The 18,236-nt window shown below is 46.2% G+C and overlaps 1 protein-coding gene and 1 pseudogene across 1 annotated transcript; one reads left to right on the forward strand and one right to left on the reverse strand.

Annotated features, from left to right (window-relative positions):
- LOC105165927 lies at window positions 7,768-8,735 on the reverse strand (annotated as a pseudogene).
- On the forward strand, window positions 9,719-10,276 carry LOC105165928. Its single transcript, XM_011085081.1, has one exon. The coding sequence runs from the start codon at window positions 9,719-9,721 to the stop codon at window positions 10,274-10,276; it is 558 nt and encodes a 185-aa protein (XP_011083383.1).

The following is an 18,236-nucleotide window of genomic DNA, read 5'->3' on the forward strand; positions in this document are numbered from 1 at the left end:
CCGGCTGAGTTGATCGAGTCAACTCGGTCAAACCAGAGTCAACCAGAGTCAACCCAATCAACGATGGAAGAGCCCATTTCAGTCGTTGCTGTGGCCGTCTTTTCAGAGTCTCCGATGGTGAAAACTGACCAGACAGGAAGCTATGCCAAGAAGAGGCAGTTCCAATGGTGTTTCTCCGGCAGCGAAAGGCCGTCGGACGGCGGCAAAACGGAGGTGCGACGCCGCGAATGCGAAAATGAGGAGATCTCTTCACACAGTTCATGAAATTCGATTGGGCTAGTCTCAAACGACTCACAATGAAGAGGGGAAGTGAACGGTAGTGGTCCGCAGTCGTGTGGTGGCGTGAAAGTGGAGAAATCGGCTACAGAGTGTGGGTTCACGGCGGACAACGATCGACAGCTTCAAATGGACATAACTTTGCGCTTAGTTGATGGAAATTCATGAAACTGGTACCATTAGAATCGCAATGAGCAGACGAGTCTAACGGTACCTATCCACGATCGTGGGACGGTGTGACGGCAGACCGTGGGTTAAGGACGGACGACAATCGTGAGCTTCAAATGGACGGATCTTTGCTCTCAGTTGATGAAAATTGATGAAACAGGTCTCATTAGAACCGCAATGAGCAGGCAAGTCTAACGGTACCAGTCCTCGATCGTGGGTCGTCCTGTAGCCAGCGAATCGACGCGATTTGTCCATGGCAGTCGATTCAAAAGCCCATTCGTAATCGTGGTCCAATCACGAAATTGATTGAGGGGAAATATTCTACACAACAAGGCGGTTCAAATGGTGTAGATCTTGGCTGGCAACTTGCCGGGACGGCGTCGAAAACTTAGAGTGAAGTTTTCGGCGACTTTTGAGGCGAAATCTGCAATTTTCAAACGGCCGGTGCCGGAGCGTCCGACGGAGATTCAAGCGACGTGCACCATGGTTGGACATAGCTCGACGTGACGAGTCTGATGGTGGTGGCTGTGTCCTGAGACGCGCCGGTGAGAAATTCCGACTGGCAACTGGTGGAGGCACGGGGGCACCGCCGCAATGGAGGCGGTGTCGAGCTGTCTGTTGGTGGTGGTGGTGAGGCTGAAAAAGTGGTGGTTTGGTGGTGGTGGGTGGTCGAAGCTCAAGTGTGTCTCCAGGGTTTAGGGTTTGGGGTTTGGGGTTTGGTGTTTGGGGTTTGGGGTTTGGGGCTTGGGGTTTTGGGTTCCGGGATTAGGGTTCAGGGTTTAGGGTTTAGGTTTAGAGTTTAGGTTTTTTTTTTGTTTTTTTTTTGGCCCTTCAAGTATCATTTGGTTGAAAAATACTCAGGGATACATAAGAGTATGGAATTGGACAGATCATACAAATAGAATAATTGTCCTAACATTATTTGGACTTAGGGTTTAGGGTTTAGGTTTTGGGGTTTTGGGTTTAGGCTTTAGGATTTCGGGTTTGGGGTTAGGGTTTTAGGGGTTTAGGGTTTTAGGAATTTAGGTTTTAGGGTTTGGGGTTTGGGGTTTGGTTTAGGGTTTTGGGTTTAGGGTTCAGGGTTTAGGGTTTAGGAGTTTGGGTTTTAGGGGTTTAGGGATTTAGGTTTTACGGGTTTGGGTTTAGGGTTTAGGGTGTAGGGTGTACAATTTAGGATTTTTTTTTCTTTGGTCAAAACACCCGAAGGTGGGGGAGGTTTATCGGGGTCCCCATCCCATCTTCATTAATAAGTACCAACAGAAAGTATTACAAAAAACACAAGAAAACATAAAGGGAGGAGTACTGCTCCTTTACGTGAAACAATAAAAAGTTTAAAGGAACTAAGCGGTTGCAATGACACAGCATCGAAATTGCCTGATACGGCGTCTGTTTTTTTCTAGCGGGGTTGGAGAGGGAACAAGGAACTACTCTCCTTCCTCTTAATCAGCCGGATTACGGTTGAGCGAGCAAACTTGATCCTAAATCTTCAACATTAAAGTGGTTAGTAGAGTACCTGCTTGTTGGAATAGACATAGAGCATTCACCTCTCTCAAATGCCTTAGCTGTCTCAGGCACCGGCTGTTCCTCTGTTGCCATTTTCTCCTTTCCTTTCAATTGCTTGGCCCTTGGAGGGGGGCGGGGGGCATTGCCCATTGTGTAGCGGTCCAAGCTGTCGTGGCCGACATGTTTGCAAAGGTTGTAGTGTTTTGGAACTTGCTCATATTCCACTTTCTGATGAATTGTGATTCCATTGATCTGTACGTTAAAGACCTCCACGAGCGGCTTTGTAAGGTCAATCTCAATGCCAACTCTAGCTTTAGAGAGCTTAGACTGATTGAAAGTGCAGTCATCGATTTGAAGTGGTGTTCCTATCATGTTTGCGACCGCAAATAGGGCATTCTTATGAAACAAATGAGCTGGAAGTTCAGGAAAACATACCCAAACCGGAATAATAGAGGATTCTTGAGCTGGTGTGAATGTCGGTGTCCATTTGAATACCCGCATTGGAAATCCTTGAATGTGCCAAATTCTTCTTAGCCACAGATAAGAGAAATCAGATTCGTTGGAGAGACAAATAAGCACATGTTTGGCATTGATCATACTGACGCTAAAAATGCACCTTTGACTACAAGTTCGGCAATGAGGCGATGCAAGTGTCGATATTGCGGTTTTTCATGCGAAAGTTTCCCAACAAGTGCCAATCGGAAGGGAGTTGCAAGGGCTTCAGTCTCCGCATCTGTGAACACCAATGTAGGACTCTTCTCGTCAGTGAAGACTGCACCGACAGAGGGCGGTGGCAAGTCTGCTAGAAAATATTTGTGAGACGCCTTTTGGGCGGTTTTTGAGGTTTGTGAAGGAGCAACAACTTCAGCAAATGTTCTTTCCGGAGGTTTCTGTGTTGGATACTGAGATGGTTGCTGTTTTTGCACGCTGACCGGCTGAGTTGACCGAGTCAACTCGGTCAAACCAGAGTCAACCCGATCAACGGTGGAAGAGCCCATTTTAGTCATTGCTGTAGTCGTCTTTTCAGAGTCTCCGATGGCGAAAACTTACCAGACAGGAAGCTGTGCCAAGAAGAGGCGGTTCCAGTGGTGTTTCTCTAGCAGCGAACGGCCGTCGGACGGCGGCAAAATGGAGGTGCGACGCCGTGAATGTGAAAATGGGGAGATCTCTTCACACAGTTGATGAAATTTGATGGGACTGGTCTCAAACGACTCACAATGAAGAGGGGAAGTGAACGGTGGTGGTCTGCGATCTTGTGGTGGCATGACAGCGGAGAAATCGGCTGCGGAGTGTGGGTTCACGGCGGACAACGACCGTCAGCTTCAAATGGACATAACTTTGTGCCTAGTTGATGAAAATTCATGAAACTGGTACCATTAGAACCGCAATGAGTAGACGAGTCTGACGGTACCTATCCACGATCATGGGACGGTGTGACGGCGGACCGTGGGTTCATGGTGGACGGCAATCGTGAGCTTCAAATGGACGGATGTTTGCTCTCGGTTGATGAAAATTGATGAAACAGGTCTCATTAGAACCGCAATGAGCAGGCGAGTCTAATGGTACCAGTCCTCGATCGTGGGTCTTCCTGTAGCCAGCGAATCGACGCGATTTGTCCGTGGCAGTTGATTCAAAAGTCCATTCGTAATCGTCGTCCAATCACAAAATTGATTGAGGAAAAATGTTCTACTCAACAAGGCGGTTCAAATGGTGTAGATCTTGGCTGGCAACTTGCCGGGACGGCACCGAAAACATAGAGAGAAGTTTTCGGCGACTTTTGAGGCGAAATCTGCAATTTTCAATCGGCCGGTGCCGGCACGTCCGGCGGAGATTCAAGCGACGCGCACCATGGTTGAACAAAGCTCTACGAGACGAGTCTGACGGTGGTGGCTGTGTCCTAAGATGCACCGGTGAGAAATTCCGACTAACAACTGGTGGCGGCACCGCCGCGATGGAGGTGGTGTCAAGCTGTCTATTGGTGGTGGTGGTGAGGCTGAAAGAGTGGTGGTTTGGTGGTGGTGGGTGGTGGAAGTGCAAGTGTGTGGGAAGCTCAAGTGTGTGTCCAGGGTTTTTTTTTTTTTAAGAAATAGGGGAATTGTCAGGATCCCCATCCCTTCTAGATAACAATAAAAATGTACTTAACGTTTTGTACATAAAATTCAAACCCACAAAAAATATCAAGAAAGAACCCCAAAAATAGTGTTTGGGCTATACAAAAAGAAGCCCAAAAATCTTGGCAGCTGCAAAATGAAATTTCAATGTCAAATTGCCCAATTGGATTGGAGGCCCGGTTTTAAGCTCCCGCAGAGGTAGCCTGCGAGGTGGTCTAGAAAGAGCCCAATGCAGCAGTGCTTGGTTTAGCCTAGTATCACAGTCCAGTAGCAGTGCAGCCCAGTGAAGCCAGTCTGCCTCCTCCGTCCAGAATGCATGCGGCCCAGTGTGAGCGCAGCCCACTTGCAATGCACAGTCCAACAAGTATACAATCAGGTGGTGCAGCCCAAAGAGTTGGACGGTCCAGTGTTTAGGGTTTAGGGTTTGGGGTTTGGGGTTTGGGGCTTGGGGTTTCGGGTTTCAAGTTTAGGGTTCAGGGTTTAGGGTTAAGGGTTTAGGGTTTGGGATTTTGGGTTTAGGGTTTAGGGTTTAGGGGTTAGGGTTTTAGGGGTTTAGGGTTTTAGGAATTTAGGTTTTAGGGTTTGGGGTTTGGGGTTTGGTTTAGGGTTTTGGGATTAGGGTTTAGGAGTTAGGGTTTTAGGGATTTAGGTTTTAGGGTGTAGGGTGTAGGGTTTAGGATTTTTTTTTCTTTGGTCAAAACACCCGAAGGTAGGGGAGGCTTATCAGGCTCCCCATCCCATTTTCATTAAAAAGTAACAACAGAAAGCATTACAAAAACAGCAAGAAAGCATAAAGTGGTGGAAACGCTTCTTTCTTCCATATTTTGGACCTTAGCTCCATGGAACAATATGTTACTGCTGAAACACGGAAGAATTGAAATCTTAGATCAAAACACTATGTATGGATGGTATGAACTGCCCAAACAAGAATTCTTGAACAGCGAACAACCAGTTCAGATATTCACGACCAAGAAGTACTGGATTCTCTTTCGGATAGGCCCTGAAAGGAGAAGGAAGGGTGGAATGCCAACAGACGTCTATTATTGAATTGACCCGACCCGATCCGTTTTGGGAACGTCCAGTGCCAAAGTCACTGAATGGGTAAGTCGCCAATCCCTGGACTATGTAATGTACTTTATCCGCTGGGTGACGGGCGGGCATTTTACCAGAGGTTTCTAATCTACCCTTGTGTGATTCCTGTTGAAGCATATACTCTGGGGTGGGTGTAGGGCGGACGATTTTAAAGCAGACTCCCCGTTCATTAGATAGAGAAGATCACCAAGATTTCGTGATCCGCTGCCGAACTTATTCCAATTCCAAGAGCTCGGATCGAATCGGTATTGTACTACTCCTTTATATTGTGAAACAATAAAAAGTTTAAAGGAACTAAGCGGTTGCAATGGCACAACATCAAAATTGCCTGATATGACGTCTGTTTTTTTTCTGGCAGGGTTGGAGAGGGAACAAGCAACTACTCTCCTTCCTCTGAATCAGCCGGATTACGGTTGAGCGAGCAAATTTGATCCTAAATCTTCAACGTGTGTGGGCTAACCGGATTGACATCATCGTCTTCCCCTTCTGATTCATCGGTGTCATCCCAAACCCTCAGTTGTCGAGCAACCACTCCAAAATATTTCAAACTTTTGAAGAGTTTAAAGGCCTGTTGAAGGTTAATCTATTTCTTCCTCGTTTGGATTTCCACCCCCCTGATAGGAAAATACACAGCACCAACAACAAAATTATCGGCAGGCAAATCAGTCTCCACAATATGTTCCACAGCACCAACAATAAGATTATCGGCAGGCAAATCACCGATTTTTCCAACCTCATAGGGAATATTAACTTCATCAACAGGAACAAAATTTTCATTCACGCAAGTTATAGTTTCAGTTTGGTGCTCAGTGTCGTACCTAGTGTCCTTTGCAGATTGTAGCTGCTTTGGCTGGTCCATTGTCTTTGAACTCTCACCAATTTCCTATACAACTGCTTTGCCCGCTCCACTTCCACAACAACCCTCTTCCTTGGCTTCCCGGGAGGTGACTTGGGAGCATTGCCTTTCGAATAACATTCTGAGTCATGATGCCCAACATGTTTGCCTAAGGAGCAGTAGTGTGGGATTTGTTCGTAATCAATACGCTGTAAAATAGTGGCCCCACAAATCTGAATTTGAAACTTTTCAAGGTGTGGTTTGAGGAGGTCCAATTCAATGCATGCCCGTGCCTTGGAGAGCTTGGACTGATTGAGTATAGCGTCGTCAATCTGTAAAGGGGTTCTGATCATGCTAGCCACCGTGAGTAGGAGTTCCTTGCAGACAAATGTTCTGGCAGCTCCAGGAAACTAACCCAAACCGGAATAATTGATGACTCCTATGACGGCTTGAAAGTAGGAGTCCACTTGAAGACGCGCATTGGGTACACCTGAATAAACCAAATACGCCGAAGCCACATGCGAGAATAGTCTGCTTCACAGGATAGGGAAATTAAGACATTTTTGTTGTTCAACATACTAACAGTGAATTTATTTTTGATGCTAGTTCCAACGATCAGTTTGTGCAGAATGTTGTACGAGGGTGCTCCATGCGAAAATTTGCCAACGAGGGCAAATCTAAATGGAGTTGCAAGAACTTCGGTCTCGGCATCTGCGAACAGCAGTGTTGGACCTCTCTTGCCACTCAAAATTGTACCGATAGCTGGCGGTGGTGAACCCGCAAGAATATATTTGTGGGATGCCGTATTTGCAGTTTTTGAGGCCCGAGATGGGGCAACAACGTCAGTGAATGTTTTCTTTGAAAGGTTCGGCATCGGAATCGAGGAAGGCGGCTGCTGAAACTGTTCATTGACGGAGTTGACCGGGTCAACTCTATCAAAGGTGGGTTGACTTAGTGAGTTGACCGAGTCAATTCGGTCAACAAAGGCTCACTGGTGCCGGTTGCCGGAGCTTCGATATTGATTTTTGGGCAGATGGGAACCTTCGCCATGACGAGGCGACTGCAATGGTGTGGCTCCGCCAGTGAACCAACAACGGACGACGATGATCACACGAACGGGAGAATTGCAAGATCTCGGCACACAAGTGATGAAACTTGACGAAACTGGTCCCAATTGACTCGCTTGAGGAGAGGATTCCAATCGTGGTGGTACGCGATCGTGGGTCGTCGTGACGGCGGCGAAGCGACGGTGGAAGGGAGCGACGGTTGAGGAGTTAGCCCATCGTCGTGCGTGCATGAAACCTCAAACTGTTTGAGGGGAATTGTAGTACTCATCGAGGTGATTCCAACGGTGTAAAGCACGCCCGGTAACTCGCTTGGAAATGGCTGGATTTTTAGAGAGAATTCGCCGGCAAAAAGGGGGGTGAAAACGGCGTGATTCAGAGGACTTTGGAGGGTGCGTCCGGCGTCCGTTCACTGCACGACCAGCATGGTTGTGACGGTCTTCAAAAGGCGCATCCAATGGTGGTGCACGTGTGAAGCTACGCGCCCGTCGAAATTTTCGGCGGCCAGCCGGCGACGCCGCGTGGAGGAGGAGGTGGGCTATCTGTTGGTGGTGGTGGTGAGGCTGAAAGAGTGGTGGTTTGGTGGTGGTGGGTAGTGTGTTAAATCTCATACACTTATAGTGAGAAGTTGAGAGAATTTGGCCAAGTGCACAATGGTTTTGGTTTAGGGTTTAGGGTTTAGGGGTTTATTTTTTATGGGATAAATAAGAGATGAAAATGAAATTGAGACCAACACTTTCCCCATTCGTGTTCATAATATCGGGCTAAAGATGTATTAATTAACAAATATATATAGGAAAAAGGGAAGCACAAACTAGTATTTACTGATACAACACTGCCATGACAGCAGATGAACTAAATTAGAGCTGAACTCATGGCCATTCTTTGGGCTCAAGTGCGGCAATTTCTTTAACGACTTGAGCTTTATCTGCCTCAAACTGTTCATCCTCTTTGTTTGTCTTAAAATCAGCAAAGAGGCGTATAAGCTTGATTCTATTCGTCACAAGGATACCAACAATGTCCGAGGGCTTATGCTGATTAGCAGTAAATAACTTAAAAACATGAAATGCTTCGATCTGAATACTCTTGCTCGACTCTCTAAGAAGATTCATGAGGATCCTCAAGTTGTTCCTCGAGCAAACATATCGAGTCATTATAGGTGAATTTGAACGATCCAACAAGATATCTCCCAACAGCTTGACAGCTTACCTTCTGGTGATGTAGTTAGTAGATTCAAGCAACTTCGAGTTATACTCTGCAAAGAACAAATCATAATTTTTGGAAAGAAATTCAGCTACAGTTGACTTGTGCCTATTAAATAGTTCCTTGAAAGTGGCAGGAGCATCTGAAGCAATGTCAAAATTCGGGAGTTGTATATAATCAAAAAATTTCTTCATATGCTCTGATTCAAAAACGTACCTCGCGACACTTTGGTGGCATATGCATTCCCTTAACATTGCACTATAGTGTAATGCAAGATCAGTATTCTCGTAACCTGCTACCAAGATATCCATGAGATCTATGTTTGATAGGGATATAATGAATATACCTAAAATATCTATAATGAGAAGCCTTTTAGTTCTTTTGATCAGGATCCGCGTCTTTCCGTCGACAGGGTCAGGTTCAACCTGACCCGGACCTGAATAACCCTTCTGAAGACATAGGCAACGCCAGCCGTCCGATCATGGGCGTGAGCTAGCCGGATGAAGCCACGTGGCATGTTCAACAGTACCCGGCTATGCCATATAAATACCCCGAGATGCCAAATTACGAGGTAATTAATACTAATTCCATTCGATCCGCATCTTTAATCGCACACATTTGCCTCGATCAACCTAACCTGAGCGTTGGGGGGTCGTTATCGAGGAGGTACCCGACGAGCTCACTTTGCTTGTCTATTCTCAGGGACCCAACACTCGATCTTGGTGGATTTGGCCAGCTGTCGTGAGGTCGCTCATGCAGATCGCCGTTTTCGACCAGGATCAGTTGGCGCTGTCTGTGGGAAACGCCTGAGAATCGCCAGTGACATGCAAGGTTCCTCGAGGAGAAACGCTGGAGAGGAGGAAACACCTAGGGAGGGGGAAGGATCGATGGTACATTTGACCAAGGACGAATTACAGCGAATGATCGAAGAAGCGAGCAAAAATGCCATAGTAGAGTACGAGAGGAGGACGACAATCCCGGTAGAAAAGGAGACCACGAGGAGACAGCTGTTCGAGAATAGGCCCAGAGAGAATCCAGAGAACGGAGCGAACAGGAATACCGAAGCAAAAGACAGATTTCTGAAGCACGTTCAAGCAGTCAGGCTCGCACCAAAGCAAGAGAGCCAGTTCTATCCCGAGTAGAGGTAGAAAGCCTAGGAAAGCAAATACAACTCCTGGGCAAGCAAATTGACGAGTTAAAAAAGCGAGGGGAGATCGTTGCTCATAACCAAAATTCCCCGTTCAGTAACGATATATTGGTACAGGTGGTGGAACCGGGATTCAGAGTGCCTGACTTGCGAAGGTATGACGGAACGAAAGATCCTCATGAGCATGTCGTTGCGTTCGAAATGGTGATGAACTTATATGGACAGCTGGGTCCCATAATGGCAAAACTGTTCGCCACTACCCTTACGGGGAAAGCGCAAGAATGGTTCACCAGTGGACAGTGGAGCAATGAATGACCCGATGGTCATCAATCTGGACATTGCAAATTTCACTGTCCACAAAGTACTAGTCGACAGTGGAAGCTCGGCGGATATAATATTCAAAAGTGTCGTTGATAAGATGGGGTTGGAAAATGCTCGACTGGAGCCGGTGAAAACTCCACTCATCGGATTCGGTGGAAGTGAAGTGGCGTCACTGGGCGTGATTGGACTGCCGGTATCCATGGATGAAGAACCTAAATGCAAAACTTTGATGGTGAAGTTCTTGGTGGTCGATACTCCATTTGCTTACAACGTAATTCTCGGCAGACCGGGCCTAAACTTATTTCGAGCAGTCATCTCCACGTATCATATGAAGATAAAGTTCCCTACGGAGAATGGAATAGGAGAAGTGGCTTGCAACCAGAAAGAGGCTAGGAAGTGTTATAAGTTGTGGCTGAAGAGGGAGTCAGGTCAGAAGAAAAGGAAAGTCGGAGAGGATGCTGAACCTCGACCATACGAAACTGAGCATATGAAACCTATGACAAATACAAGACTGTGCAGCTCGTACAAGACGAGCAAGGAAAAACGACCAAGGTAGGAGCGAACATGGGAGATAAGGAGATGGCCATGATCGAATTTTTGAGAAGACATGTGGATATGTTTGCTTGGAGCCCATTTGATTTTACAGGTATCAACCCTGAAGTAATCGTGCATAGGCTGAACGTCGACCCTGTTGTGCGACCGGTACAATAGAAGAAGAGGTCGTTTGGGAGCGATAAGAATGAGATCATAAAGCAGGAAGTGGACAAGTTGCTCAAAGCCAGGTACGTATATGAAATTCAATATACTGATTGGCTTTCTAATGTGGTGCTGGTCCCCAAAGCCTCGGGGAAATGGCGGATGTGTGTGGACTTTATCGATCTGAACAAGGCTTGCCCCAAAGATCCCTACCCCTTGCCACAGATCAATGTCATGGTGGACTCAACAGCTGGGTTTGAAACGTTCTCAATGATGGATGTCTACCACGGATACCATCAGATTTACATGGCCAAAGAAGACAGAGATAAGACCTCATTCATTACGGACAAAGGGATTTATTGTTATAGCATGATGCCTTTTGGTCTAAAGAATGCAGGTGTGACCTACCAGCTGCTGGTGAACAAGTTGTTCGGCGATCTGATATGAAAAACCATGGAAGTCTACGTTGATGATATGCTGATCAACAGCAAGAGGTAGCAAGATCATCTCGAGCACCTCGAACAAGCGTTTAGCATAATGAGATCGTACGGGAGGAAGCTGAATCCGGATAAATGTACCTTTGGAGTAGGGGGAGGAAAATTCTTGGGGTACATGGTCAGCAAACGAGGGATTGTAGCTAACCCAGAGAAAATTCAGGCCATCATGAGCTTGTGATTGCCAACCACGGTCAAGAAAGTACAGAAGTTAACAGGTAAGATCGCCTCCCTTTCTTTAAAGTTCTGAGGAAGACCAAGAACTTCGAATGGAGCGAAGAGAGTGAGAGGGCACTATAAGAATTGAAAGAGTATCTGACAAAACCCCTCTTGCTGGCTAACCCGAAAGAAGAAGAAATGCTATTTTTGTACTTAGCTGTGTCAGAAAACGCAGTCAGCTCCGTGTTAGTGCGGGACGAAAGAGGAAGCCAAAATCCGGTATACTACGTTAGCAAGATGCTTCAGGATGCAAAGTCAAGGTATTTGGAGATGGAGAAACTAGCACTCACCTTGGTTGTCACAGCTCAAAAATTGCGACCCTTTTCAATCGCATAAAGTGGTGGTACTGACGAATCATCCTTTAAAACACGTGATGTCGCAACCTGAAGCTTCTGGGAGGATGATCAAGTGGGCCGTCAAATTGGGACAGTATGATATTGATTATCAACCCAGGGTCACACAGAAGGCTCAAGTTCTAGCGAACTTTATGACAGAGTTATCCAGTGATCTCGGACTACCCCAGGCTGTTGAGGGACATAGTTGCAAATGGATGCTGCATGTGGACGGATCATCGAATGCTAGTAATAGAGGAGCGGGCATATTGATCCAAGGGCCGAAGGAAGTGGAGATCGAAGTAGCGGCCCTTCTATCTTTCCCGGTCACCAATAATGAAGCCGAGTATGAAGCACTTATTTTGCGGTTGGAGCTTGCCTACGAAGCCGGATCCAGAGATTTAGAAGTTTTTACGGACTCCCAATTGATTGCATTACAAATCGAAGGGACCTATGAGACGAGAGAAAAGACGATAACATCATATCGAGAAATTGTCAAGAGATAGATGGGTAAGTTTAATAAGTGTTCTATCTTGCAGGTGCCCAGGACAGAAAACGATAAAACAGACGCGTTCTCTAAATTCGGAGCAACAATGTCAGGGATCAAAGATCGCAAAATAACTGCCTTAGTACGAGAACGATCAACCATCTTGGATAAAGGGGAGGTGCAAATGGTCTCGGAGGTCGAATCGTGGAAAGATGAAATCATTAAGTACCTGGAGGACGACATCTTGTCTTCTGATCCAGTTGCATCGAAGAGAGTGAAATTTCGAACTGCACGATTCACCTTAATATCTGGTCAGTTATATAAGCGAATAGTTGAGGGCCCTCTTTTGAAATGCTTGGATAAGAAAAGAGCTGATTACGTGATGCGTGAAATCCATTAGGGAAGCTGCGAGAACCATTCAGGTGTGAGATCGCTAGCACAAAAAGTCATATGACAAGGATATTTCTGACCTACAATGGTAGAAGACAAGAAGGACCTGGTGAAGAAATGTGAGAGCTGTCAGAGATATGCGTTCTTGATACACCAACAGGTGACCCCCATCAAGCCGATCAAAATAGCATGCCCTTTCGACCAGTGGGGAATAGACATAATGGGACCATTCCTTATTGCGCAGGCGTAAAAGAGATTCACCATTGTTGCAGTGGAGTATTTATCCAAATGGGTTGAAGCAGAAGCTGTGGCCAAAATTTCAGGAAAAGAAGTCATCAATTTCATATGGAAGAACATCATATGCAGGTTTGGCGTCCCTAAAATCTTAATTTCTGATAATGGAACGCAATTTCAAGGCAGAAAGACCACCGAATGGTGTGAGGAGCTTAAGATCGCACAACATTTCACGGCGGTTGTGAACCCATAGGTGAATGGGCAAACGGAAGTATCTTGCAACATTTAAAGATGCGTCTTGAGAGCAAGGCGTCTTGGGTCAAAGAGTTGCCGAGAGTTCTGTGGGCTTATCGCACTACACCTCGCACAGCAACAGGTGAGACCCCGTTTTATTTAGTTTATGATACTGAAGCCATATTCCCTGCAGAAATTGGTGAAGAGTCCTAACGGGTCGCAATGTACGACCCCGAGTCAAACCAGAAAGAGCGAAGTTTTGACCTTACTGTGGTCGAAGAGAAAAGGGATGTCACGTACACCAGGATTTTGCAAGGGGTTGATGATGAAAAACCATGATCGAAAGATCCGACCGAGGCAGCTGCAAGTAGGCGACCTAGTGCTCAAAAAGGTAGAAGCGCCGAAACACGTGGGTAAGCTCAATCCCTCTTGGGAAGGCCGGTACAGAGTGATAGAGATTAGAAAGGATAGGAAGGCCAATAGTTCTTGTCTTGGTGCCTGAAAAAGGCCGATCATGTACGATTGTTATGCTTGTGAAACTCTAAAAGTCCTGTTATTCAATGCACTGGCTCAAAAATTGTGTACGTTTTCTTTTTATGTTCCTTAGTTACAGCTTATTGGACTTCTGGAATGAGAACTCTAAATGCCATCTGAAAAAGAGGCATCCAACAAGTGCGATCTAAAAAAGACGCACTCTACATGCCAACTGAAAAAAGAGGCGTTCAACAAAGTGCGATCTGAAAAAGACGCACTTTGCATGCCAATTGAAAAAGTGGCGTTCAACAAAGTGCGATCTGAAAAAGACGCACTCTGCATGCCAACTGGAAAAGAGGCGTTCAACAAAGTGCGATCTGAAAAAGATGCACTCTGCATGCTAACTGAAAAAGAGGCGCTCAATAAAGTGCGATCTGAAAAAGACGCACTCTGCATGCCAACTGAAAAAGAGGCGTTCAACAAAGTGCGATCTAAAAAAGACAACTTCTACATGCTAACTGAAAAAGAAGCGTTCAACAAAGTGCGATCTGAAAAAGACGCACTCTGCATGCTAATTGGAAAAGAGGCATTCAACAAAGTGTGATCTGAAAAAGACGCACTCTACATGCTAACTAAATGCAGGAGATATTTAAATATGTGAGTCTGAAAGTCGAGCCCAAAAGTGTTACAAAAATGAGATTACATCCAAAATTGTGTCTGTTCGGGGGTAGTACTAAAAAGGTTAGAAATACTTGATGTTGAACCCATCTTACAAAAATGACCCGAGAACTAGAAGCACCTAGCTATGGATTGGGTTCAATCTCGTCAAGCAAAACGGAGAACTCATCATCTGTAGGAGCGGGTTCTTCAGGGTACTGTTGCAGCTTCCCATCTAAGGTTATGTCCATTCGACTCCGATCAAAAGAATCTGCAAAGCCGCCTAGGGTTTCGAGTTGGGCCTCGCAAGTCCTGTAGCCCTTGTTGAAGAAGTCGGCAGATTTGATTTCAATAGCGGTTTTGAACGAGCCGGACTTCAAGAAATGATGAGCTACAGAAACTCGAGAGTTAGCGAGAGCCTGATGATGTTCTTCGAGAGTAATGCGACCAGCCTGGCCTTCTTCAATTCCTTGAGTGTGACCAGACTGTAAGCCATCTTTGCCACCTTCGATCAGCCCGGCTTCCCTGCCAGCATCGAACCCCTCCTTCTTTCGTTCGGAGAATGCAACCTCCTTGGCCTCAGTAGTTGCTGAGAGCTGGCTTCTCAGCTTTTGAACTTCTTCGATCAAGGTCTGCATCTCCTCCACGTGGGTTCGATCCATCCTGTCCTTCTCCGCTAGTTGGGCCAAGAGTTCCCCAATTCTGTCATCGGCAGCTATTTGGTTCCTACGGTAGCTTGCGCATTTCATAGATAAGCTCCGGAAAAAAGTAGCCATCTAACAAGACGAACAGAAGGCAGATGTTAAAAGCGGGCTACAAGAATGATAAAATTAAATGTTCTAAAGAGGTTACCTGCATCAGGGTGTGAGCCCCGTGTTCTTCTATCCTGGTGGGAGTGTTCACCAACAGGGAAGCCTGACCGCGAGGAAGGATGCAGGCATCGAACAGGTCCTAGGAGTCTTGCCTAGGTCCGGTGAAAAGGACTGAGCTACTAGCAGAAATATTCCAACATGGGACAAGTTGATCACTCTTCATCTCGGAGGTCGGATGTTGAGCTCCCTTCAGTTCTTCTTAGGTTTGCTCCCAGCAGGCCGAGAACCTTTCCAGTCACAGATAACTCTTACGATCCTCTTGATGATCGGACTTCTCGATAGCTTCTCTTGCCATCCTACTTTATGACTTGGTCCATCAGTTCACCTCGGGCAGAGAAGATTTGGATGACAGAGGGCTCAGTAGGGCCCTTGCCCTTATGTTCGACAGAGCTCTTGCCTTTGTGCTTGTGATGCCTCTTCCTCATTTTCGAACTCGCTCCTTCTCCGCCCTGATCGCCCAAACCTTTGCCCTGATCGACATTTTGACCTTCGCTCAGTTCGTTATCAAAGTGCAGATCTAGTTCTTCAGAATTATATCCATGAAGAGGAGTCCCCTCACTGCCAATCTGGATGGGGGCATTAGGTCTCGGGCTATGCTCGGCCTCTGGACGACCGGTGGGGACTTGAGCGCAAAGAGGCGACAGTGACATGGTTGCGGTCGCAGATGTGTCAACAGTGGGAGCGACCAATGGCTTTCCTGTTTGATTCTGGATGGCCTTCAACCGCAGGGCTAACCGGGAATTCATTACTAACTCATCTGCAAAACAAGAAAGACTTAGTTAAAATCCAAACAAAGCACATCGATAGATTGATGTCGGAATAAAAAATCACCCAGGGTCTCTTTGATGTGGAGGGGTGCTGGAGATAGACGTGCGAGCCGCAATACCTTCTCAGTTAAGAGCTTTTTCGGGTCGTACTTATAAGCCGTAAGGCTATTTATTTGGTCGCCTTCTAGCCCCCCTCCATTGGTTTTCGGTGAGGGTTTATATTTGTTCCATTCTAGGCGAAAGGGCCACACAACCCCAGGAGGAGGACGAACAAAAATGTATTTATCGCGCCAGGGGCCGACGTTCGATTTTAATGGTTCTAAATATCTACACTCCAATTTAGCAGAAAGATAGAAAAAGCCCCTGTCCCCTGATCGCTTGGAGGTGGTAAAAGAGTATAGGGACCAAAAATTGTCAAAAATGGGTTCTAAACGCAAAAATTTTATTACTATTATGAAAAGAATGATATGACTTATTGAATTAAGTGATAGCTGCATAGGTAAAAGTCCGAGCTTATGGAAAATAGCGGCTAAGGCAGAAGGCAAGGGGAATCTCAGACCGGCATCAAAGTGCTTTATAGAAAATGCACAGAAGCCTGACGGAGGTAGATGCATGCGGTCAAAAGATTTGGGAATCAGGATTTCGTAATCGTGGAGGATGAGGTAACGATCCCTAATCTTATGAATAGGAGTTTTGACTACGCTAACTACAGCTTCCCAGGGATTTCTAATCATCCTATCTTGGAATTTCTCAATAGTAGAAGAACCGGCCTGCTCGTCTAGGGCTTTCGAGACTTTTTGGGTTTTCTTGAGGATTACGAACTTTTTATTCCTCTTAGGAGATGCAACAAAGGAAGGTGCAGGGGCCTCAGTCGAGGTCGGCGAGGTCGCAAACCCGGAGTCTAAGTTAAGATTAGAACTAAAACTCGAAGACATCGTATCTTAAAAGTAGGATGGCTCGAGAAGCTGCAGGTTGTAGTCGAAATCGTATTCTGGGTATTGATCGTTGAAGCTTGAGAGTGGGATGAGTCATGTTGTTTGAATGAAGGTCTATTTATAGGCGAAGTGCTCAGGGAAACGCGCCTCTGACAGAAGCGACCGGATGATGCCACGTGGATGCGTCTCCAGCTTGATCAAATGGTCGCGACCGCTCTACTTCTTCTTAGAGCAATGTCTTGCACTTTGAATAAGTGAGGGAGTAATGATAGGGATATAATAAAAATACCTCAAATACCCTTAATGAGGGGCCTTTTAGTCCTTTTGATCAGGGTCCACGTCTTTTCGTTGACAAGGTCGGGTTCGACCTGACCCGGACCCGAATAACCCGTCTGAAGACCCAGGCAACACCAGCCGTCCGATCATGGGCGTGAGCTAGCCGGATAAAACCACGTGGCATGTTCAACAGTACCCGGCTATGCCCTATAAATACCCCGAGACGCCAAATTACGAGGTAATTAATGCTAATTCCATTCGATCCGCATCTTTAATCGCCCACATTTGCCTCGATCAACCTAACTTGAGCGTCGGGGGGTCGTTGTCGGGGAGGTACCCGACGAGCCCACTTTGCTTGTCTATTCTGAGGGACCCAACACTCGATCTTGGTGGATTTGGCCAGCTATCGTGAGCTCGCTCATTCAGATCGCCGTTTTTTACCAGGATCAGTTGGCGCCGTCTGTGGGAAACGCTTGAGAATCGCCAGTGACATGGAAGGTTTTTCGAGGAGAAATGCTAGAGAGGAGGAAACACCTAGGAAGGGGGGTGGATGGTACATTTGACCAAGGACTAATTGCAGCGAATGATCGAAGAAGCGAGCAAAAATGTCATAGTAGAGTACGAGAGGAGGACGGCAACCCCGGTAGAAAAGGAGACCACGAGGAGACAGTTGTTCAAGAATAGGGAGCCCTAGAGAGAATCCAAAGAATGGAGCGAACAGGAATACCGAAGCAAAAGACAGATTTCTGAAGCAGGTTCAAGCAGTCAGGCTCGCACCAAAGCAAGAGAGCAAGTTATATCCCGAGTAGAGGTGGAAAGCGTAGGAAAGCACATAGAACTCCTGGGCAAGCAAATTGACGAGTTAAAAAAGCGAGGGGAGATCGTTGCTCATAACAAAAATTCCCCGTTCAGTAATGATATATTGGTACTGGTGGTGGAACCGTATTCAGAGTGCCTGACTTGTGAAGGTATGATGGAACGAAAGATCCTCATGAGTATGTCGCCGCGTTCGAAATGGTGATGAACTTATATGGACAGCCGGGTCCTATAATGGTGATGAACGACTGCGACGAGGCCCGCTGCGCCGCCGCTTGATAAACACCCTCCTATTTTGGATACTTGTTTAAATCCCCCAAGTTCCTGGTTTAGGGTTTAGGGTTTAGGGTTTAGGGTTTAGGGTTTAGGGGTTAGGGTTTAGGGTTTAGGGTTTTCTTTCTTTTTTTAAGGAAATAGGGGAATTGTCGGGATCCCCATCCTTTCTAGATATCACTAAAAATAAAGTTTTGTACAAAAAATATAAACCCACAAAATATCAAGAATATCCCCAAAAACTTAGTGTTTGGGCTATGCAAAAAAGAAGCCCAAAAATCTTGGCAGCTGCAAAATGAAATATTATTGCCCAAAATGCTTATTTGAAGTGGAAGCCCGTTTTTGAAATCCAACAGAAGC

Source organism: Sesamum indicum, linkage group LG7 (genome assembly GCF_000512975.1).
Source record: "Sesamum indicum cultivar Zhongzhi No. 13 linkage group LG7, S_indicum_v1.0, whole genome shotgun sequence".
Taxonomy (NCBI): Eukaryota; Viridiplantae; Streptophyta; class Magnoliopsida; order Lamiales; family Pedaliaceae; genus Sesamum; species Sesamum indicum.

Coding starts and splice junctions, on each gene's coding strand:
- LOC105165928 (XM_011085081.1), top strand. CDS start 9,719: ATGGTCATCAATCTGGACATTGCAAATTTCACTGTCCACAAAGTACTA.